At 50.0% G+C, this 24360-nt stretch overlaps 1 protein-coding gene and 1 long non-coding RNA gene across 3 annotated transcripts in view; one reads left to right on the forward strand and one right to left on the reverse strand.

The window, feature by feature from the left end:
- Positions 1 to 2054, forward strand: part of LOC123371055 (C-type lectin domain family 4 member F-like) — a 52276-nt gene extending 50222 nt beyond the window's left edge. For both annotated transcript variants that reach the window (XM_045018197.1, XM_045018199.1), the window contains 2 exons: positions 588 to 706; positions 1603 to 2054. In XM_045018197.1, the coding sequence (XP_044874132.1) occupies positions 588 to 706; positions 1603 to 1765 (282 nt within the window). In that variant the 3' untranslated portion in view covers positions 1766 to 2054. The remainder of the gene's footprint in view (positions 1 to 587; positions 707 to 1602) is intronic.
- The window catches only part of LOC123371059, a 136145-nt gene that overhangs the window by 28204 nt on the left and 83581 nt on the right, over positions 1 to 24360 (reverse strand). The gene's annotated exons all lie outside the window — the stretch shown is intronic.

The following is a 24360-nucleotide window of genomic DNA, read 5'->3' on the forward strand; positions in this document are numbered from 1 at the left end:
CAGTGAGGACCTGCTTTGATCCCTCTCCCCAGGCCTGAGCTCCTGCTGGACAATCTAGAAGCCTGTATCTGGAAGGCTTGTGTGCAAGGGGCCATGCACCTCTCAGAGAATCCTCTCTCCCCACGTGCCCACTGCAGCCCTCACCCCAGGCCCCTGTGGCACGTTCGGAGGAGGAAAATCCCACCCTCCGGCAGGGCCAGACTTTGCACCCAGTTCTCTGCTCCGAGCTTTGCCTCCTGCAAGGGCAGGGGGCTGGTGTGAACTCTGAGGTGCCCGTCAGTACCTGCCGCAGCCCAGCTCTGAGGGGGCCGTGGGGGGAGTGTTCTGAGACAGGTCCCTGCTGTTAGCCCCAGGCAGATACAGATGCAGACACAGACACAGAGCTGCTCCAGGGCTCCCTCGGGGCCTCCCAGCTAGTCACTGTCAGCGTTGGGGGCAGGACACCGCGTCTCCCGCTGCCCAGTGCCCTGCTCACACCACCAGATGCCCTTTCCTCTCCCCCAAAATCTGTTCAGCCCAGGCAGCTGCGGCTGCATCCTGCAGCCTCTCTTGGGTGACCTGCACATGCTGCAAACTGTGTTGTGCAGGAGTTTCTCTCCAATGAGACCAAGGGACAAGATCACTGGATTGGACTCACCGACCGGGAGACAGAAGGCAGCTGGCGCTGGGCGGATGGCACAGAATACAGAGCAGACGCAAGCAGGGGGTGAGTAAAGCTTGAGAGACGTGATTATTTATTACACGTTTGGTCACAAGCTCTTTCGGGCAGCGTCTGTGCGGCCCCTGGTGTCTATGCAGCACCCGGCACAGCGGGACCGATCCTGAGGGAGGCCCGCGGGCGCTGCCATGACATCAGTGAATCCTCTCAGGAATTTCTGCTAATGCCCCTTTGCTTAGAGCAGGAGCCTCAACACGGAGTGTGTGTTCAGTGCCCACTGAGACCCAGGGCCAGAGCCTCCCCTGGGTAACTCGGCATTGACTTGAATGAACCACAGGGATTTACACCAGCTGAGGGTCTGGCCCCAAGTCGACTCAGTGCAGCCAGGGGAGTCTGGCGTGAGCGGCAGGTTCCCGCTCTCCTTGGGATTGCGCTGCGCTCTCCCCTCGGTCAGGCTGGGCACGGGGAGGCTGTGGGGCCGGGGGCATGGCCGGAGCCAGCTGCAGTCGGTGCAGTGACCTCAGGGGGCTGTGGGCGAGGCCCATAAGCAGGGCCAGGGAGAAGTTAATGACTGACCCCCGCTGCCCTCTCTTCCCGTTCCTGCGTTCCCATCCCGGGGGTGCCTGGGACGTGCTGTGCCACCTGCTCTGGTTCTGGGCACTGAGATCCGAGTTGCTGCTGCTCAGCGTTTGGAGCCACACACTGACTTTGGCTCTTTGCTGGCCTGTCAGGCGCAGGGCAGTTGCTACCCCCGGCCGTCAGAAGCCCTTCGTTACCATGGCCACAAGAGCTGTGGAGAACTCTGAGGGGTGGCCGGGGTGCATCGCTTCACCGCGTCATTGCTGGGTGTCTTGGTCCCCTGCAACAACAGAGTCCACAGAACAGAACTGAGCTCAGGAATTGGCTGTGGTTCTCCCCTGAGACATTAACACTCTGATCCGTAGGTTCTGGGGGGAGAATGAGCCAAACAATTGGGATCATGGGATTCGAGGCAGAGAAGACTGTGCTGAGATCTACACAAGGAAGCTGAATCTGTGGAATGATGCCAACTGCGCTCTGCCTACTAGGTGGATTTGTAAGCGGACCCATGGACCAGCTGGGATGTGACTTGCAGGACCCAGCAGCTCAGAAATCTGCCTTAATTTCCAAGCTAGAATATTTCCCCTCCACCTGCTGATGAGGAGCCCTGGGCACTGGAGGGGGCCGCATGGGATGTGCATCGCAGGGATGCTTTGTCTTTCTGTGATATTTCTGGCTGTGGCAGCAACAGCTGCCCTTATGCCGCTCAGTGTGGCTGGCTCTGTAATTTGTATGTTTCCAGAGCTGTCACTGAATAAAATCCTTGGATCGTGGAGTTATTGTTTCACAATCACCCAATAAATAATGATTTTCTTGACTTCTGGTAGTCAGACCTGTTCATGATGACAACAGCACCTCCGTTATCAGCCTCTTTGATTATAATGTCAGTTTTATTTCTGAGGCTGTGGATGGCACTGCGTTCTGCACGACTTAGGTTATGAGGCAAGCAATGTTGCTTTTCCATTATTTCTGCCTGTGCGTGTCGGCGGAAGCATTCTATGTATAGGTCCAGACTGTCATTGTGACCCTCAGGAGTCTACTAGAAGGAGGCTGCCAGACAACTCTCCAATAACAAATTCTACAGGCTCGGCTCGTGGGGGTGCTCCCAGCCCCCTGTCCTGAGTGGCTCACGGCCGGGGGCTGGAAGGGATGTGCCCTGTTCCACCCCCTTCCCCCAGGCTGCGTCCCTACGGAGCTGTGTACACGCTGCCGCTCTTCCCCCTCCCCCTCGCCAGGGCCATCAGCTGATCGGTGCGGGGACGGGGGGGGGCAGGAAAGCACCACGCTGGGGGAAGAAGCGGGGGAGGGGGAAGCTTGGCTGCTGCATAACCAATCTTCTTCCTCCTGCCCCCGCAGGGGAGAGCGGTGGGCGGGGGGGCTGAGTGGGGCGGGGGGCCGGGACCATGGCAGGCAGTTGCGTGCCACTCAAAATCGGCTTGTGTGCCGTGTTCGGCATGTGTGCCGTGGGTTGCCGACCCCTGGTCTACAGCCAAGCGCTGAGGCACAACCGTACCTGCTCCAACCCCTCAGACAGAGACCAACACCTACAAGATCTTCACCAAGCGTTCTCAAAACTATGATACCCGCACGAGGAAATAAGGAAACAAATCAACAGAGCCAGACGTGCACTCAGAAGCCTCCTACTGCAAGACAAGCCCAAGAAAGAAACCAACAGAACTCCAGTGGCCACCACATATAGTCCCCAGCTAAAACCCCTCCAACGCATCATCAGGGATCTACAACCCATCCTGGACAATGATCCCACACTTTCACAGACCTTAGGTGGCAGGCCAGTCCTCGCCCACAGACAACCCCCAACCTGAAGCATATTCTCACCAGCAACTACACACCGCACCATAGTAACTCTAACTCAGGAACCAATCCATGCAACAAACCTCAATGCCAACTCTGCCCACATATCTACACCAGCAACACCATCACAGGACCTAACCAGATCAGCCACAACATCGCCGGTTCATTCACCTGCACGTCCACCAATGTAATATACGCCATCATATGCCAGCAATGCCCCTCTGCTATGTACATCGGCCAAACTGGACAGTCCCTATGGAAAAGGATAAATGGACACAAGTCAGATATTAGGAATGGCAATATACAAAAACCTGTAGGAGACACTTCAACCTCCCTGGCCACACAATAGCAGATCTAAAGGTGGCCATCCTGCAGCAAAAAAACTTCAGGACCAGACTTCAAAGAGAAACTGCTGAGCTTCAGTTCATCTGCAAATTTGACACCATCAGCTCAGGATTAAACAAAGACTGTGAATGGCTAGTCAACTACAAAAGCAGTTTCTGCTCCCTTGGTGTTCTCACCTCAACTGCTGGAAGAGGACCTCACCCTCCCTGGTTGAACTAACAACCTCGTTATCTCCAGACTGATTCTTGCCTGCATATTTACACCTGCCTCTGGAAATTTCTATTAAATGCGTATGAACACCGCAAACCAGCAAACTCTCCAGAACCCACTCGCCAGAGGCGACACATAGGGGGTGTGCAGGGTGAAGCACCCCCCCAGATTTCTGCTTGGCATGCCGGGGGGTGGGGGGATGGGAGGAAGAGGGGCTGTGTCCTTCTCCCGCTGACACTGAACCCCAGCACGCTCGGCCCCATCCCTGGCAGCCGGGCCCGGGCAGGGAGTGGAGGGGACAGGTAGCTTTCTTCCCCAAAGTGATTTTGACCCAAACAGTCTCTCATTTATCCATTCCAGCACTTCTAATTTCTTTACAGTCAGTCTATCTCCTCATCAATATACAACGCTACTGCACCACCTTCACCTTCATTTCTGTCTTTCCTGAACAGCACATACTCTCCATTGTCTGTACTCCAGTCCTGGCTACTATTCCACTGTGCTTCTGTTATCCCCATAACATCTGGTTTCATTTACCTGCACCAGTAGATCTAGTTCCTCCATTTTGTCCCCCAGGTTTCTTGCATTGGTGCATAGACACCTTAGTTGTTTCCGCTTGGCTTCGCCAGGGCTCCTCACGTGGTTAGGCACAGTCATGCTACTGCCAGTATCACCTACTACTTGGTTGTTAGCATCATTGGTTTGGGAACTGTCTTTCCTCTTGATGTCCATTCTCCTTCCCTCTGCTGTTCCTTTCTCCTTTGCTGTGTCTGCTCTTACTTGATTTTCTCCTGCTCAGTATTAGAATCAGAAGTGGAGATTACATGAGCATCTCTCAACTGTCTCCCCTGAATTCCAACCTTAAAGCTCTTTTAATCAGCTGTGCCACCCTCCATCCCAGAATCTATTTCCTGCCCTACTCAGGGGGAGTCTGTCCCATGAGAACAGTCCTATGTCCGTGAATGTCTCCCAGTGGTCGAACAGCCCAGAGACCTCCTTAGAGCCCCACTGCCTGAGCCGGGCATTGATCATCATCATCTTGTCTCACCTCCCTTCTCTTCCTCTAGGGACAAGTAGAATCCCATTGAAGATCACCTGAGTCTCCATTTCTTTAAGTGTCTTCCCCAGCCTGGCATCATCTCCCCTGATCCATTCCAGCAAGAATCTAGCAGTATCATTTGTTCCCATGTGAAGGACAATCAGTGGATTCCTTCCTGCTCCCATTAGGATCCTCTTCAGCCTCAGGTCCATATCCCATAACTTAGCTCCCGGCAGACAGCTCACCCTTCTGTTCCCCGGATCAGCTCGGGTGCCAGGCCTGTCCATTCTTCTTAGTAAGGAGTCACCATCACGTAGACCTGCCTCTTCCTGGTGTTGGTGCCATTCTCCAGCCTTCCTCCTGTTTCTTCTGAATGCAAGTCCCCTTGTTTTTTGTTCTCCCTTGCGATCTACTGCAAGTCACTCTCTGTCCTCCCGGGGCTCCGAACTCTGGGTATGTACATTGACTCTTCCCCTCTTCTTGTAGGACTAGCTGCTCTTCTCTTCTCCCTGGCCCTCCCACCTTCTGCTACTCCCTGCTGCAGCCTTCTTCACTTTCCAACTCAGCAAACCTGTTCCTGAGCTCTACTTCTCCTTCACTAGCTGGTCTTTTCCTCTGCCCGGTTCTCATCATCACGTTTCCACTGGCCACTTTACTCACCCAGCAGTCTCCCCTCCGCGTTCTCCAGTCCAGCTTGGATCTGCCAGTCCTGAGTTTTCCCTTCAGCCTCCTCTCGCCTTCCCTCCATCATTTGGGAAGGGATAGCTCAGTGGTTTGAGCATTGGCCTGCTAAACCCAGGGTTGTGAGTTCAATCCTTGAGGAGGTCACTTAGGGATCTGGGGCAAAAATTGGTCCTGCTAGTGAAGGCAGGGGGCTGGACTCCATGACCTTTCACGGTCCCTTCCAGTTCTAGGAGATTGGTATATCTCCAATTATTAAATTAAATATTAAATCTGCTCGAATCCCCTTCAAAACTCAACCATAGTTTCCTGCATCTCCAAACCTCGGCTCTTCTCTTCCATCAGCTCTCTTAGGTGGCACTTTATACAAACAAGGTCTTTTCAGGTACCTGCACCAGGAACATGTACATCCCGCAGCTTCCACATCTGGAAATCTTCACTGTCTCTTCCATTGCTTGGGTCACTACCACTGCTGCCTCTGTGTCTGTCACACCCTTCCGGCCAAAGCGCCTGCCAAGGAGAAAGAAAACCCCACATCACACAAAAACAGAACGTCACCGTCCCTCCCCCAAACTCTCCTTACAATCCCGCACGCGAACTCCCCTGTTCCCAGTTGTTTGCTGGCTTCTTTCCCACGGCTTGGCTGCCTTTGTAGGCCCCCTAACCGGGGAAGCCCCTCGCCTGATGTGATGTGATCACAGGCTCTGCATCTCTCAGCACACGGCCCGTACCAGCCTCTGCAAACTGAACACAACAAACCAGCAAACGCTCCAGAACCCACTTGCCAGAGGCGATGCATGGGGATGTGTGCAGGGTGAAGCACCCCCCCAGATTTCTGCTTGGCATGCCGGGGGGTGGGGGAGGAGGAAGAGGGGCTGTGTCCTTCTCCCGCTGACACTGACCCCTGGCACGCTCGGTCCCCTCCCCGACAGCCGGGCCTGGGCAGGGAGTGGAGGGGGCAGGACCAGCCATTTCTCATGTCGGCCGCTCAGGGTCTCTGCTCTGTGCAGCGCAGCGGCTGCCTGAGAGAGCCTGGTGGGGAGGTGGCGGGGGCTACCCCATCAAGGCCAGGCTACCAGAGACAGGGGTCGAGCAAGCTGGAGTCCCCTGACCCCCGGCACATTTCCAGCTCATTCAGCTGTCCCCAGCAGCAGGGCTCTGGTGGGGGCATCCCGGCCCTGCGCCCCCAGCCAGGCTCTCAGGCAGCTGCTGCCCTGCACAGAGCAGCGACCTGGAGCAGCCGACTTCAGCCGCATGAGACGTGGCTCCCTCCTGCTCCTCGCCCGGGCCCGGCTGCCAGGGAGAGCGGCCGAATGTGCTGGGGGGAGGCGCAGCGGGAGAAGGACAGAGCCCCCCGCGGGTAACTCTGGCTGGGCGGGGAGTGCATGGTGGCCCTGGGCTGGGCGCGGGGGTCGCTGGGCAGAGGAGACACGTGGGGCGGTCACGTGTCCTCCCCTTTAGATTGTGGCCCCCCAGCACGGGGAGGCACCAGTCGTCTTTGCCACTCACTGCCCCTAAGGAACAGGGGCTTGTCTCCCCTCTCCTCCAAGAGCTCTCCACTCCAGCTCCCTGCTTTCAGCTGTTCGCCGGCTCCAGGGCAGGGACTCTTTGGCAGAGCAGGGAATTAAACCCAGCAGTCTGAGCCCCAGACAAGCGCCCGAACCACTGGGCCGTCCGGTCTCTCCGTAGGGCATTTCAATGGTGCCATGAGGACGCCTGGGGCTGAGGCTCGTGCTGGTGATATGTGGTCAGGAACGGACCCAGCGTGACCCTCAGAGCGCAGGTTGAGCATGTGGGGCTGCCACATGTGATCTGAAGTCCTTGAGGTGATGCTCAGGCAGGATGAAGTTCACCCAGCCCATCCCTGACAGGTGGTTGTCTAACCTGTCCTTAAAAACCTCCCGTGATGGGAGTTCCACAGCCTCCCCCGGTGACCTGTGCCAGTGCTGGACCATCGTTAGACTTAGAAAGTTTGTGCCAGTATCAAAGCAGCAGGGCAAGATCTTACAGCTCCATTCGAACTCCCTGGAGCAGGAGATTTATTTGGGTGGAAACGTGGTCGATATTCTGCTGAAATTTTTTCCCCCCCCCCCCCCCCCAGTCGAGCCAGCTGGCCTGTATGGAAGTTGGCAAACGTTGGGCTTGGAGCTGCAGTTGAACTTACATAGAAGCGTCACAGCAAGGAGGGACGTGGCCAGGGCCAGACCCAGGAGGAGAAGGACAGCAGTGACGACGATGCCCCGTGCCCTGTGCCACCAAGGGAACAATGTCTCAGGAGGGTTTCCTTGAAGGAGAAGAAGAAACGTATCCATGGAAAGTTTCAGCTCAAATGCCACTGACCAAAGAAACTCCACCCCCCAAATCCAATACCTGCTCAGCTTCCTGTTCCCCGACTGTGGTTAACAGCAACAGCAGAATGAGGCCAAATAAGGTCAGAACCGACCTGAACTCGAATGTGAAAAGCGACCCTCCCTAAATCAGGAGTGACTCTAGTGCCAGGCAGGCGTCCTGTGAGAGAGATCTGGGAGCAGGATTTCCCCCCTGCCTAAGCATTTCTTGAGAGGGACGTTTAGGGCTTGTGATGTCCAGGCCCAAAGGAGTATTTTTAAGTGAGGAAAGGAACCTGAAACAACTTATGAAATATGAACTCAACGAGGCAGTGAAATGAGGGGAAATGATTCTTTGCAAGAGAAAAGTGGGGCTGACAGCAGCAGTGTGCTCAGAAGGGCCTTTCTACAGCATCCCTGTCTGATAACCCATCCCCGGGATGCTGGGCTCCTCCCTGCAAGGCAGCCAATGGGCGAATCACAGGGCAAAGCCCGAAGACTGTGTCTCTCCTGCACATTAAAGGGAAAAGTCTAGAGCTGCATTTGAGCCAGGATCTATGTGTAGACAGAAGTAAGTGTGCTCGGTGTGCTCTGGATTTGGTCTCCCCAAGGGGAACGGCAGCTGCTTGGAGACGCAAGACTGTCAGATTCTCCTCTCCCTGAAAGTCTCAGCCTGCCGCACCCCCTCTCTGTCTGATCTGGGCTTCAGCCATTAGCTCGTGCCGCTCCCCCATGGGGTGTGGTTCCTGGAACGAGCAGACAACGCTCAGATGCCCAGATAATCCCCTTACATTGCAGAAGTGGCTTCTGTCACGCTAACCAAAGGGTGAAGCTGCCTCTCACTAATGTACTGAGTTTACAGTTCTCAGCCTTTCCTGAAACAGATTCTGGGAGGAGCTTCTCTGTCACTGAGCGCAGACTACATTCCCCTTGTGTTTTCCTTTGTCGCTGCAGAGAGCCTAGCTGAGCTCGGTGCGGAGCTGCAGCTGCCTACGGCCACACCCTCCACTTCTGTCAGCCCCGTCTCCCTGCCTGTCTCCTGACCCTTCCTGGGCATCTTTCATGTGTTCAATTCCAGAACAGCTGCCACACGGCATCTGGATTGCACTGATACCAAAGGGGATAAACAACCTCCGGAGCAGGCCCTTGTTGAGCTGACACCTGCACAACCACACGTAAAAAGAATAGAATGGCCAGACTGAGTCAGACCAAAGGTCCATCTAGCCCAGCCCCTGTCACCCATTCCCAGCTTCTGGCAAACAGAGGCTAAAGACACCATCCCTGCCCAGCCTGGCTAATAGCCATTGATGGACCTATCGGCCATGAATTTATCTAGTTCTTTTTTGTAGTCTGTTATAGTCTTGGCCTTCACAACATCCTCTGACAAGAAGTTCTACAGACTCACTGTGCTTTGTGTGAAGAAACACTTCCTTTTGCTTGTTTTAAAATTGCTGCTTATTAATTTCACTTGGTGGCCCCTAGTTCTTTTGTTATGAGAAGGAGTAAATAACACTTCCTTATCTACTTTCTCCACACCGGTCATGATTTTATAGATCTCTTATATCCCCCTCTTAGTCGTCTCTTTTCCAAGCTGAAAAGTCCCAGTCTTATTCATTTCTTCTATTATGGCAGTCGTTCCATATCCCTAATCACTTTTCAGAACCTTTTCCAATTCCAATATATCTTTTTTGAGATGGGGCAACCACATCTGCACACAGTATTCGAGATATGGGCGTAATATGGATTTATACAGAGGCAATATGATATTTTCTGTTTTATTATCTGTCCATTTCTTAATGATTCCCAGCATTTTGTTTGCTTTTTTGACTGCCACTGCACATTGAGTGGTTGTTTTCAGAGAACTGTCCACAATGACTCCAAGATCCCTCTCTTGAGTGGAAACAGCTAATTCAGACCCCATCGTGTTATAAGTATAGTTGGGATTATGTTTTCCAATGTGCGTTACTTTGCATTAATCAACATTGAATTTCATCTGCCATTTTGTTGCCCAGTTACCCAGCCAAAGCCCTGAGAGGGGCCCCTTGTGCTGGGAGCTTTAGAAAAACAGCCTGGTCCTTATCTCAGCACTTCCAGCTCCATTTGCTCCTTGTCCTTGGAGGAACAGGCTCCGTTCCCTCCCCCCGTCCCTGAGCCCTGGGGAAAACCCTTCTCTGCTAACACAGCTACATCTCCCTGCCCCTGCTCACGGTTAGACGCGTGTGCTCGGGCAGGGAAGGGGCAGCGGGTAAGGAAAGGAGGTGTCACTGTGAAATGGGGGGATGAGAGGGAGCTGGTCCCCAGAGATGGGGGCTGTGAGGATTCGACCCTGGTGATCTCCTCCTGGGAGAGGCTGATGGTGGCAGTGAGCTGGGGAGGGGGAGCCTGGCTGGCTTTTATGGCCAGACCATGGCACTGCGCTGCCCGGCAGGAGGCTGGGATGCCGTGCAGGGACTCCCATCTCTCCCCCTGTGCCCTTCTCCCGCTGGGGACTGGCAGGGGAGAGAACGCACTGGGAAACACTGACCGAGCACCCACTGCCCATGGTGCTCTGGCCAGCACAAGGCTGAGCTCTGGGTTCGTGGTCAGTGGAGCAAGCGATCGCTGCCCAGGACGCTCTGCAGAGACCGCAAAGCCAAGGAGAGGCCAGCGGGAGTCCAGGGTCTGGTGCAGCCTCTTGTGCTTACCTTTGGGCTGGGGAGCAGCTTCCGTCATCGGCATGTTCTCATAGATATCCTCATCCGCCATTGTCCTGCCTTCGCGCTGAGCCAAGCCCCTGATGACTGGCCTGTGGGTCCTTTCTGCAGCCTGCTGGGTTAGAGCCTCCCTCTGACAGCAGCCCTGGAACAGAAATAGAAATGGGAAGTGTTGGAGAAAAACTCAGTTCTCGCTTTTTCTTTGGGTGCAGCAAAATCAAATACTTTATTATTTCTCCAGTAATTACAATGGAGGGAGAGAGTGCCATAGGACACAGGGTTGCCCCAGTCCTGGACAGGTCTCTCAACTGGTAAACAATTACAGCAAGCATTTATACCTTTGTTACAAACAATAACTAACAATAATACAGACAGTAAAGAGAAACAATTACATTTGTTTATACATAAGCCTTTCTGCCATCTTATTTGTCTCACTACTAGAAAAAGCAAGCCTGCATATTTGGTTATCAATGCAAGGTCGTAATAACTTTTTACAAAGTTCATTCATCTGTCTCACACTATCTTTGCTTCTACAAGTGTCACGTCATTAGGGTCACAGCTAGCCTAACTCTTGCTAACTGACTGACATGCATTAAAATCCCTTCAAATCCTTGTTAATTATTTCCCTGCTTCCACACTCCCCCCTTTTGTACTTCTAGTACAACAGATATTTTCAAATCTCTATTTGCATTAAACCATGGATTTCAGATTCTACAGCAGATATGTCAACCTTAGGGGTTTTCATTGGATGTAATGACAATGCATGATTAGCATGAACATGAAAGGTATTACTATCATTACGTCTTTTACAACAACAACAACAATAACATAATCCTAAACAAACTAACAACACTACAAACAATAACATTCCCATAGGAATAATATAATGGGGTTGTTGTACAGTTTTGGTTACAAAGCACAATACATCATACTTAGTACATAAAGTAGACACTCTATAAGCTGTATGAAAGGCATTCTTTTCAGCATGATATATATTCTGAAGCATGTGAATTTACCTTTGCAATTCAGAGATTCTTTGAACCTCTGGTAACAATGAAAGCAAATTTTGAAACCGATCAGGCACTACTCTAGTCAAATTATAATATACCTGAAATCTTAGAGCTACTTGCAACATTCTATCTGCAGGCCATTAAATGATATAATTGCCTGCAGCAGTGGTAAGATCAATATGTATATCTTGCAATGTGGTGGCTTTAACGTACACACAGCTATCATTAGCTTGAAAATGTGGGTGTCCTGTCAGGGTAGTTCCTTGACCTCCACCCTCTCAGCAAATATTGTCATAAACAGTGACAACTTCCCCTGGCTTCAGATTATAGATACACTGAGCTGTGGTGGTTCTAACGGCCAAAATGTCCATTGACTCTCTATTCTTATCCAAAATGTCAGGTGTGATTTTAGGGGTACTGTCTATAAATCAGTTAGGTATACCAGGTGGTCTAATTTCCCAGATGTCTCGGTAAATAATTACAGTCCCACATGCATCCTCCCCATGGACCCAGCAGGATTCGGTATGTGGGAGCCCACACCCACCCTAACTGGTCCATATGCTTGGAAGGAGCACTGTGAATGTCCACACTTCCATCCAGAAAGTGTCCAAGTATGTCTTCATGACCACAGATCAGATGGTACTCCTGATGTGTCTGTAAGGGCAGTGGGCCAAGTCTGATCTAGATCCCACTGCAATGCCTTCCCAGCCTCAGTGATATTCAATACCATCTCTGTCAGTAACTTCTGGGTCATAGAACTAAGGGTGGAAATGACATGTAACTCACCAACTCCAGCCTGTACTTAAGATAGCTGAGCTTCAAAAATAAGGCTAGTGGCCTTTTCTAGTTGGCCCAATTTCTTATCATGTTCTTGGCCTTTAAAAATATTCCAAATGGCTACTACACTATTAGCCCCAGCCCACAGGGATCTGCCCAATTTCCTCTTTTTCCAGGTTCTCTGTTGTGCTAATCTAATGGCAACCCCTTGTGAGCAATCTGGGTATGTAAAAGTGATCTAAAAACTGGATAAAGGCAATGTCATTTAAAATCCAATTAGGGAGGGCAATACATACTGAAGGATTTATCCAAAACACAGGGCGCAGCCTGTAGAATAAACCCCAAAATCCAATCAATACCACATTCCCAAGCATGGGTCCCACAAATTTTTTTTTGCCAGTGTGTAATCCTTTGCTTCTTCACCAGGGTCAGTTCTCAATGTCCCTTTTAGTCAGGAATTCCTGGACTTTGGCAATTTCAGTGGAGTGAGTGTTTCTTCTTCTTCTTTCCCGAAGCAGTCGTGGTTCAGCATCCTACAGGGGAGATTACCAGACATCACCCTGTAATGATTTTGCTTCTTCTAGAAAAGTTTAAAGGCACAGTAGGTCTGTCAGTGGACAAGGGAGAGGTTGCTAGCACGTCACCTTGTCCTTTTTCCCTGCTGTCCAGAAGCATAGTAGAACTAGAAGAAAGAATAGGCTAATTATCAGTAGGAGAATTCTCCTGATGTGGAGGGGTCTTTTTGCAGTGAGAATCATGGGTCCAAGCAGTCAGTCTTTGACACTTCACAGCGGTGTTGGTAGTCAGCAGGACTTGGAAAGGGCCTTTCCAGCGTGGAGCCAAGGCAGTCTTCCGTTGATGGATCTTTATGTAGACCCAGTCTCCTGGTTCCAATGAGTGGCAGGGTTGCACAGGATCCTTCGGTAGTGCTTCCTTCACCTGTGTATAAAAAGACTTAACACATTTCATTAGTGCCTGACAATACTTAAGCATTATGTTATCCATCAAATGAATGTCCATCTGAGCTAGGGTTAGTGGGGGTGCAGCTGGTAGTCGCATTGGGCGTCCTGTCAAAATTTCATGAGGGCTGAGTCCAGTCTTTCGATTGGGAATGGCTCTCATACTCATCAGTGCCAAAGGAAGGGCATCTGGCCACTTTAAGTTTGTCTCAGCACAAATCTTGGCCAGTTTATTTTTTAAAATCCCGTTCTGGCGTTCCACTGTCCCAGCAGACTGTGGGTGGTGAGGGCAGTGAGCTGCACATAACTCCTTTACAATCTGTCCAGTAAAATGAGTTCCACGATCACTGTTGATACTCACAGGGATGCCAAAAAGTCGTACAAAATCTTTAAGCAAAATTTCACAACAGTCCTGACATCTGCTTTCCTGCAGGGAAAATCTTCAACCCAATTGGTAAATACATCAACTAAAACTAACACATATTCATAACCACAACATTTAGACATTTGAATAAAATCAATCTGAATATTTACAAAAGGTCCCCAAGGAGGAGGGTGGGCTGCTTTAACAGCTTTACCAATGTTGTGCTGTTGACAAATCACACAGTGTTGACTGTAGGAATGTGCTACAGAAGGGAAACTCGGTGCACACCAATCTATGTTAACTGCAGCATCCATCCCCCCCTTTGCTCACGTGTGCCATTCCATGGTATATGCGAGCAAGATAGGGCAGTAACATCTTCGGTGCCACCAGGCGACCATCCGGGGCACACCAAAGATGATCAGTATGTAAAATGCATCCAGCAGCACTCCAAGAGTGTTTCTCGGTTCTTGATGCAGCCTCCTGGATCTTAGCCAGATCCTCAAGGGAGGCTAGTGAAGGCTGCTCAATTAGGACACAAGTATGTTCAGCCTGAGGTACGGAAAGGGCCGCTGCTTTGGCCCTTTCCGTACCACGGGTAACTTCATCATGAGGGGACTTGTGAGCGGTACATCTAACAACAGCAATAGCTTCCTACCATCCCCAGCCCTCTGGCTAGAAATCTGAGGTAGCCAGAAGATCCCATGTACAATATGGGGAGTGGGTTAACTTTTCATGTCTTTACTTCCAAAGACTGTCGGTATGCAAATTTTAACAACAATTCTTAATTAAAAGATTTGGCCAATGTAGTTTCTTTCTCTTACTTAAGAAAATGTATTAGACTTTAGTATATCACATTTTTCTGATGTAACCAAACACTTATTGCATTCTAAGTTGAACAAAACAAGTATCTGCATTTCAATCCAACACTTCCGCTTGATTTCAAATCAGACCATCTCATGAAAATATTAAACACAACAATTCTGGCCACGAGACAAACACCACAAGAGAGAACATAGAACACACAACATAATTTTGACTGTGCCAGTAAATCATGGTACGTTGAATGCTGTGCAGCTGGCATTAGTTTTCTTTGATTATCTGAAAGACAAAAACAGAGGTCCACCCCTTCTGGGCAGTTAAATACTTAAAATATACAAATACTCTTGTTGATTTCAGGCAAAATAGAGGAATTACCCCATATTTCTCGTATGTGTTTCTTAGACAGCCCTGGTTTCAGCGGCCTCTACCTTATCAGTTAGATAATTTGCATTAACACAGATGCTTTCTGGCTTGCTTTTTTTACTTTTAACTCCTGCTTTTAAACACTGAAAGAAAACATCACCACTTATAGTGCCTTTAGAGCCTAATAAAATTTCAACTACATAGCACTGTATACATTCTTTAACTGATTTAACAAAATTGTTCATAGCCAAATGATTGCAATCTAATAATTTCTTTGCCGAATTCATTTACAAACATTTTAAAGACACCAAAAACTTTTCTCTCTAGCATGTTTACAAAGTTCAACTGCTGTTCCCTCCAGCAACTACAGAGTCAACTTTTCACTTTCCGTTAAATCACTTGCTTTGTCTTCCAACAGCCACTTACCAATTCAAATCACCATCCCAAATATCCTCCTGAGTATCTGAAATCCTCATGCTTATATTCACTTACTCCTTCCTTCCACTACTCCCTCAAAAGTTTCCAACCTGTTCTCCAATCTCTCTGTCTGTTGCCTGCCCGCCTGGGCCCGATCTTGCTTTTCTCGCTAAATCATCCCTTCCATGGGCACTAGCTTGTTCCACAACCAGTTTAGCCAGGAGGGTGGGCTTCTCAACTAGCCCCCACCCTTCTGGTCTTTTCCCTAAAACATTTCTACTCACAAGACTACCCGAGTCCTCCCTTGTGAGGCTTGCCACCTGGGCAAAAATACATGGCCATTGGGTAAAGGCCATTTACTTAACATATAATCCAAACCACTTTAGGGGGTCTACCCAGAGACCCACCCATCTGTCTGCTGACACTTAAACAGGAAAGAAAATTACACAGAAAGCAGAGAGAATTACAGTCTAAGCCAGATTTTTCTACTTCTATTACATTGTCCGCTACAGGGGGCGGGACAGAAAGATCTCAATACAACCTCAGAGCTTCATCGCACACATGGCTTCCACTCTGAGGAATTACGAACGAGAAGTTCAGTTCCGCCCACACACCCAACGCCCAAATGAACAGAGCAGAAAAACAACAGTAACCGGTAAAACAAAACAGAACAAAACCAGATAGTGTTTCCTTATTCTATTAGGGCTTACCTTTAATCATGCAATTCTTAACATATAATACCAACAGTACCAAACAAAACAAACATAAAATAACAAGGGTAAAACAGATAGATGGTGTAAATTCTGCAGGGCTCCCCCATTCTCAATTGCTCACCAAACTGCGACAAATATCTGTTACCAATTTATCCCTCATGTCAGGTGATCAGACTGACACTGCAGGACGTTGGGGGAGGATAGAGAAAACACACCATATAATCAAATTTGAAAGCTTCATTAAAAATAATAAACAACAATGAAGAGTGTTGGGAACGCTCCCACATCACTCAGGAAAAATATGAATGCTCCAAGCCTTAAGCCACTTTAATACTCACACATGTCTCACTGGAAAGTTAAGCTTTGCAAATGTAATTTCAATTCTGTAACTTGTATTGCCTTTGGTTTGCCTCTGTCTCTATTTTCCACAAGCAGCTGGGGCTGAAAGCAGTTTTTCTTTGCACTTAGCATAGTCCGCGCTGATTCTTGACCTTGAATACAAAACAACTTCTCCTTTATCTCTGGGCTAAGCTGAATTTCAAATTAACCCGTTCCTAGACAAATTGCTCACACTGTGTCAGAGGCTTTTCTTTGGTGATTAAAGGCTCCTCTGAGATATATGATCTTATCTAGATTGAAGGTACCTTCTAATGGACATTGTTTAAATGAATTTTCACGCGTGTACAGATTCCAATCATTTAAATAACTGCAGGTTTTAGGACCATAATGTATGTACATGTAATATGCTGGGGTACCCTTAGGGGGTAAGGTGGAAAGTTTAGACTGTCCCTCCCCCATTTTCCAATCACACAAACTGAGGGGGGTGCCCTGTCCGCGCTAGCGGATCAGAATCTAAGGATCTCTCCCTACAGGGTACTCACACAGGAGAGACTAACGAAAATGACCACGACTCTCCTACACCTCCCTTCAGCAAAGAGCTTCGGCTAGTCTCTGGGAGACGGCGCCGCTTACTCTGATTGCATCCAGTGAGATGATCAGACTGTCAGTAGCCCACACGGAAAGGAAGGGGAGGGAAGATGGGTTCACACCCTCCTAGACCCAGGTAGCTTCCTCGCCGGACTATGCCAGGCCGAGTCAGCCCACCGTGGGTCGGATCTCCTAAAGATCCACTAGTTACCGGGCTTGCGTTATAGTAGTCCTGATCATTAGTTTTCGCTTCACAGGGTACTCTGGGCGTCTTCCGATAACAATCACTCACACTGGTGTACACACACACACACACACACACACACCAAGGCCTCTTTTATTTCCTTTTTATCTCTTTTTAATTTTTTTTTAATTTTTAATTTTTTTTAACCACGATGCATCTTTACCTGGTCCGGACCAATACCATGAGGCGGTATGACAACCCCTCTTGAGGCGGTAAAAACCCCTCAGCACCAGTGCATTCTAATGCATTTACCTATGCATTACCTTATGCATTTACCTATGCATTACCTTGTTGGCCAACTCAGCAGTTCCCAATACTGCTATAAACTAATCTTATTGGGGCCTTTCCCCAATACCACTTGCATCTGATCTTGCTGCACAGTCAATAAGTTCAGATGGCGTGAGCCCAACAGAGACAGACGTCCCCATGGACAGGCCTCCTCCGATACCCCAATAGAGATTTCAAAAGGTCTCATACCTCTCATGTGGCGCCATGGGGTTCGAAGGGGAATGATCCGTAGTAGCCGTCTGTGGGTCCGTGGGCGTTGCCATCCCGGACGAGCCCCCAAATTGTCGGAGAAAAACTCAGTTCTCGCTTTTTCTTTGGGTGCAGCAAAATCAAATACTTTATTATTTCTCCAGTAATTACAATGGAGGGAGAGAGTGCCATAGGACACAGGGTCGCCCCAGTCCTGGACAGGTCTCTCAACTGGTAAACAATTACAGCAAGCATTTATACCTTTGTTACAGACAATAACTAACAATAATACAGACAGTAAAGAGAAACAATTGCATTTGTTTATACATAAGCCTTTCTGCTATCTTATTTGTCTTACTACTAGAAAAAGCAAGCCTGCATATTTGGTTATCAATGCAAGGTCGTAATAACTTTTTACACAGTTCGTTCGTCTGTCTCACACTATCTTTGCTTCTACAAGTCTCACGTCATTAGGGTCACAGCTAGCCTAACTCTTGCTAACTAACTGACATGCATTAAAATCCCTTCAAATCCTTGTTAATTATTTCCCTGCTTCCACAGAAGTGATGCCTGGCGGTTCATAGATTCATAGATTCTAGGGCTGGAAGGGACCTCGAGAGGTCATCGAGTCCAGTCCTCTGCCCTCATGGCAGGACCAAATACTGTCTAGACCAGCCCTGATAGACATTTATCTAACCTGCTCTTAAATATCTCCAGAGATGGAGATTCCACAACCTCCCTAGGCAATTTACTCCAGTGTTTAACCACCCTGACAGTTAGGAACTTTTTCCTAATGTCCAACCTAAACCTCCCTTGCCGCAGTTTAAGCCCATTGCTTCTTGTCCTATCCTCAGAGGCTCAGGTGAACAAGTTTTCTCCCTCCTCCTGATGACACCCTTTTGGTTGGATGAGGGAAGGAGGCAGAGGGGAGAGATAGTTGGATGGGGGAAGGAGGAGAAGGGAGTGGAGGGGGAGGGGGAGGCGGGTAGATGGGGATGGGGAAGGAGGGGAGGGAGTAGAGGAGAGAGGTGGGTGGATGGGGGAAGGAGGGGAAGTGAAGGGGAGAGGTGCTTGGTTGGGGATGGGGAAGGAGGGGGAGGAGAAGTGGAGGGGGAAGGCAGGTGGATGGGGAAGGAGTGGGGGGGAGAGGAAGGGGGAGGTGGGTGGATGGGGATGGAGGGGGGAGGGGAGGGGAGGGGAGAGGCGGTTGTACGGGGGAAGGAGACGTGAGGGAAGAGGAAGACAGCGCTCTGTCGGCAGCGACTGGCCGTCGGTGCTGGATCTAGTGGAGCTGCCGCAGCGCCGGGGAGCTCTGAGCCCTTTACATCCTGGCCCCATCCCGGCTGCTGGAGCCGCAGGCAGGATTTAAAGGGCTCTGGGCTGCCTTCTGCGATGGGGAGCCCAGAGCCCTTTAAATCCCCGCTGCGGAAGCCGGCACGGTCAGGGGCGGCTCGATGTTTTTTGCCGCCCCAAGCACGGCAGTCAGGCAGCTTTCGGCGACATGCCTGGGGGCGGTGCACTGGTCATGCGGATTCCACGGCATTTCTGCAGGTGATCTGCCGGTCCTATGCTTTCGGCATACCCGCCGCCAAGTTGCCGCCGAATCCAGGAGACCAGCGGACCTCCCGCAGGCCTGCCACCGAAGGCTGCCCGACTGCCGCCCTCTCAGCGACCGGCAGGCCGCTCCCCATGGCTTGGTGCCCCAGGCACGTGCTTGCTGCGCTGGTACCTGGAGCCGCCCCTGGGCACAGTGTACTGGCTCTTGCCGATACGCCGGACCGGACCAGCTTACTTTCACCTCTGCCTCCGCCTCCCCCAGCCCATTGCATCTCTGTGCCCTGCTGCAGCATCACCACTGGCCCAGCACGGCCTGACTCCTGGCAGTGGCTTCCCCCTCCCCTGACAGGTGGGTCGTGTCAGGGGCGGGCTGGCCCTTTTAGGGGATTTGGGCTCAGCCCCATCAGTGTTCAGTTAGCCATCAACCACAGGTGATGGGTTTAGGACACTGGCTGCATCAGACATCACGTGATGGTAGCCTGAGGTATCATAGAATCATAGAATCTCAGGGTTGGAAGGGACCTCAGGAGGTCATCTAGTCCAACCCCCTGCTCAAAGCAGGACCAAACCCAACTAAGTCATCCCAGCCAGGGCTTTGTCAAGCCTGACCTTAAAAACCTCTAAGGAAGGAGATTCCACCACCTCCCTAGGTAACCCATTCCAGTTCTTCACCACCCTACTAGTGAAAAAGTTTTTCCTAATATCCAACCTAAACCTCTCCCTCTGCAACTTGAGACCATTACTCCTTGTTCTGTCATCTTCTACAACTGAGAACAGTCTAGATCCATCCTCTTTGGAACCCCCTTTCAGGTAGTTGAAAGCAGCTATCAAATCCCCCCTCATTCTTCTTTTCTGCAGACTAAACAATCCCAGTTCCCTCAGCCTCTCCTCATAAGTCATGTGCTCCAGCCCCCTAATCATTTTTGTTGCCCTCTGCTGGACTCTCTCCAATTTATCCACATCCTTCTTGTAGTGTGGGGCCCAAAACTGGACACAGTACTCCAAATGAGGCCTCACCAGTGCTGAGTAGAGGGGAATGATCACATCCCTCGATCTGCTGGAAATGCCCCTACTTATACAACCCAAAATGCCATTAGCTTTCTTGGCAACAAGGGCACACTGTTGACTCATATTCAGCTTTTCGTCCACCGTAACCCCTAGGTCCTTTTCTGCAGAACTGCTGCCCAGCCATTCGGTCCCTAGTCTGTAGCAGTGCATGGGATTCTTCCGTCCTAAGTGCAGGACTCTGCACTTGTCCTTGTTGAACCTCATCATATTTCTTTGGCCCAATCCTCTAATTTGTCTAGGTCCCTCTGTATCCTGTCCCTACCCTCCAGCGTATCAACCACTCCTCCCAGTTTAGTGTCATCTGCAAACTTGCTAAGGCTGCAGTCCACACCATCCTCCAGATCGTTAATGAAGATATTGAATAAAACCGGCCCCAGCACCGACTCTTGGGGCACTCCACTTGATACCGGCTGCCAACTAGACATGGAACCATTGATCACTACCCGTTGAGCCTGACCATCTAGCCAGTTTTCTATCCACCTTACCGTCCATTCATCCAGCCCATACTTCTTTAACTTGCTGGCAAGAATACTGTGGAAGACTGTATCAAAAGCTTTGCTAAAGTCCAGAAATAGCACATCCACTGCTTTCCCCTCATCCACAGAGCCGGTTATCTCGTCATAGAAGGCAATTAGGTTAGTCAGGCATGACTTGCCCTTGGTGAATCCATGCTGACTGTTCCTGATCACTTTCTCCTCCTTTAAGTGGTTCAGGATTGATTCCTTGAGGACCTGTTCCATGATTTTTCCAGGGACTTAGGTGAGACTGACTGGCCTGTAGTTCCCTGGATCTTCCTTCTTCCCTTTTTTAAAGGGAAGAGGCAGGGCTGCTTGTAGGGGCAGGGCTGCTTCTAAAATGGAGCCTGCTGTCTCACAGAGGGGAGACAAGGGGCTCAGAAAGACATAGGGGGCTGGTGGGTGAGGCCCAGAGTTTTGCAAGGGGCTGGCAGAGCTCCCTCGCTCAGGGAGAGCTGGTGCCTGGTGCCCTGACTGACGGGTAAAGGGCAGGAAGAGACCTGTGGAGGATCCAGAGGGGATCCTGGGCGCACCTTCCCCACACCAGCCAGAGGGAAAGGCCTGGCTGGAGCTACCTGAGTGAGGGCCAGGAGCCAACCCTTCAGACCTTGTTGTCACTGCAGAAGAGGGATGTTAACTCATAGAATCATAGAACCATCGAGCTAGAAGGGGCCGCAAGGGTCGTCTAGTCTAACCCTTGTCAGGCTGCCAGGTTTGCTGTGGTCTAAACCATCCCAGACAGTCAGCGAGCCTTTGAAACCCTCCAGTGAAGGAGCTTCCACAACCCCCGCCCCCAGGCATCTGTTCCAGTGTCCTACTGTTCTTACAGTGAGGAAGTTTGTCCTGAGATTTAATCTCAATCTGCTGTGCTGTAGTTTGAACCCATCGCCCCTCGTCCTGCCGTCTGTGGCAAAAGAGAACAACTTTTCTCCATCTTTCTTATGTCAATCTTTCAAGTGTTTGAAGCCTGCTGTCATATCCCCCCTTAGTCTCCTCTTTTCCAAACCAAAATACCCAGTTCCTTCAGTCTTTGCTCAGACACCTTGCATTGCATTCCATCCCTCTGACCATCTGTGTCCACCTCGGGATACTCTCCAGTTTCTCTACATCCTTTCTATACATTGGTGACCAGAATTGGACACAGTTCTCCAGCTGAGGCCTACCCAGCACTGGGTTGAGCGGTACTGTCACCTCCTGTGACTTGCATGCGAGGCCTCTGTTCATGCAACCTAAAACTGCATTTGCTTTTTCTGCAACAGCATCGCATTGCTGACTCATGTTGAGGTTGGGATCCACCAACCCCGATCCTTCTCAGCAGTGCTGCTGCCAAACCACTTTCCCCCCATTCTGTATTTGTGCATTTGGTTGTTCTTCCCTTTGTGTAGCCCCTTACGTTTGTCTTTGTTGAATTTCGTGTTGTTATCTATAGCCCAGTTCTCCAATTTAGCAAGATCCCTCTGAATTTTAGCTTTATCCTCCAAAGTGTTGTAACCCTTCCCTCCTAGCCTTGGGTCACCTGCAAACTCGATCCGTGTGCTCTCCATACCTACACGCAGGTCAGTACTGAAGAACTTGAGTTAACTAACTTGAGGTAAAATCCGAGTGAAGACAAGGCCGTGTGTAGTTTTCACATGAGTTGTTAGAAAGTCAAGTTAAAGCCTGTGGAGGAGCCTAACAACCAATGTGAAAAATATGACCTGCCTTGTCTCCATGAGGATTTTTTTTGAGTTAAGGGCAAACCTTTCTCCCCATACAGACGAGGGCATCCGGAGCTTGGGAGCGCTGCAGGGGACTGCTTAGCAGGGAGAAAAAGACTTTTAATGAAAATTAGAATCTTTTATTTAAACCCAAATAACAAAACATGCAACCGAGAGAGTAGGAGACAACTGGGGGATGATAAATCTGAAACTGCTCTGCCTGAAATGAAACCTGCTGGTAAGTTAATCCAATTTTCTGATCTGACTGTGCCCCTGAATAACTCAGAAACCTCGTGCCACACAGAGTACAAAGAGAGCCCGAATGCTTTTTCTCTTGAGGTTAACACTAGGCTGGGACAGAACTTGTTTGTAACAGGAAACCCCCCTTTCCTCCACTGAAAATGTTGTTTTTCGTGTCAGCTGAAGATGGAAGCTAGCTTAGAAAAACGTTCTGATGCAGTAGGGCTTGAATACTGCATGCAGATGTGGTCGCCCTATCTCAAACAAATGATATATTGGAATTGCAAAAGGTTGAGAAAAGGGCAACAAAAATTATTAGGCGTATGGAACGGCTTCCATATGAGGAGAGATTAATAAGACTGGGCGTTTTCAGCTTGGAATAGAAATGGCTAAGGGGAGATATGATTGAGGTCTATAAAATCATGACTGGTGTAGAGAAAGTAGATAAGGAAGTGTCGTTTACTACATCTGATAACTCAAGAACTAGGGGTCACCAAATGAAATTAATAGGCAGCAGGTTTAAAACAAATAAAAGGAAATAATTCTTCACACAATGCACAGTCACCCGTGGAACTTGTGCCAGAGGATGTTGTGAAGGCCAAGACCATAATAGGGTTCAAAAAAGAACTAGATAAATTCATGGAGGACAGGTCCATCAATGGCTATTAGCCAGGATGGGCAGGGATGGTGTCCCCGGCCTCTGTTTGCCAGAAGCTGGGAATAAGCGACAGGGGATGGATCACTTGATGATTCCCTGTTCTGTTCATTCCCTCTGGGGCACCTGGCACTGGCTGCTGTCGGCAGACAGGATACTGGGCTATATGGACCTCTGGTCTGACCCAGTAGGGCCATCCTTATGTTCTTAAGCTGGGTTCTGCCATGCTAATCCACACTAGGTTATGCCTTCCCCCACAAGCAGCCTCACTCATTTCAAGGGGACCAGCTGCAAATTAAGGTACTTCTCATAGTGAGTAAAAGTGGTAGAATCTCACCCTCTGGCTTGGTCTACACTACGGAGTTAGGTCGACATGGTCCCATTGATGTAAGTGCCCTACTACACTGAGATCATAACTCCCTCTCCACGAGAGGCGTAGGGCTCATGTCGGTGTAATCAGGGCAACGCAGTGTCTGTGTAGACACTGCGGGTTACTTACATTGGCTGTTAGGGGTCATTCTTGTCAGTTTCACAGACAAGAAAGCTGGGGTGAGTGTGGAGCTCCAGCTAGAGCCCGGCTGCACCCTGGGCTCCTGGATCCCGGCTCCCAGCTGGGCTGTGTCTGACCAGCTCCTCACTCCCTGCTCAGAGCTGGGCTGCGCCTTAGGTCCTGACTCCCCGCTCCCAGCCTGTTTGCTGCCCAGACTCTCCGTGAGCTGGGCTATGCCCGCCTGGCTCCTGCTTCCCACTGGGAGCCCAGATGTACCAAGGCTCTGTTACCGAAATATTGGGTTTGTTTAGCTGAGAGCCAATAACAGCCTGACAGGGATAAGGAAAGATTGCTTTATTTTGCAGAAAAAAGGAGAATTGTGTACTTAGGTACAAAGAACTTTGCTGCACACAAGTTTTACAAGCTTTTCATACACTTTCAGACAAAGACCATGCCGTGTTAACACTTTATTGTTGGTTCCCAGACCCCGTGAAACCGTTAGCTGGTTAGTGCAAACTGGTTTGGAGCAAGAGTTTTTTGCTTTGAGGCAGAAAAGAAAAGATAGTTAAAAAGTTCAGGTCACTGTGTTACGTGAGGCTTTTGCTTCCCCCTACTGACCGCCTGCTAGTTGTTAAGGGGAGTTACTAGTAACTTTCACAGTCCCCCCTTCGGGCCTGATAAGCCCAGATTGTCAGGCCCGTTACGTAATTTACGATTAAGCTGA

The sequence above is a fragment of the Mauremys mutica genome, chromosome 5 (genome assembly GCF_020497125.1).
Source record: "Mauremys mutica isolate MM-2020 ecotype Southern chromosome 5, ASM2049712v1, whole genome shotgun sequence".
NCBI classification, from domain to species: Eukaryota; Metazoa; Chordata; order Testudines; family Geoemydidae; genus Mauremys; species Mauremys mutica.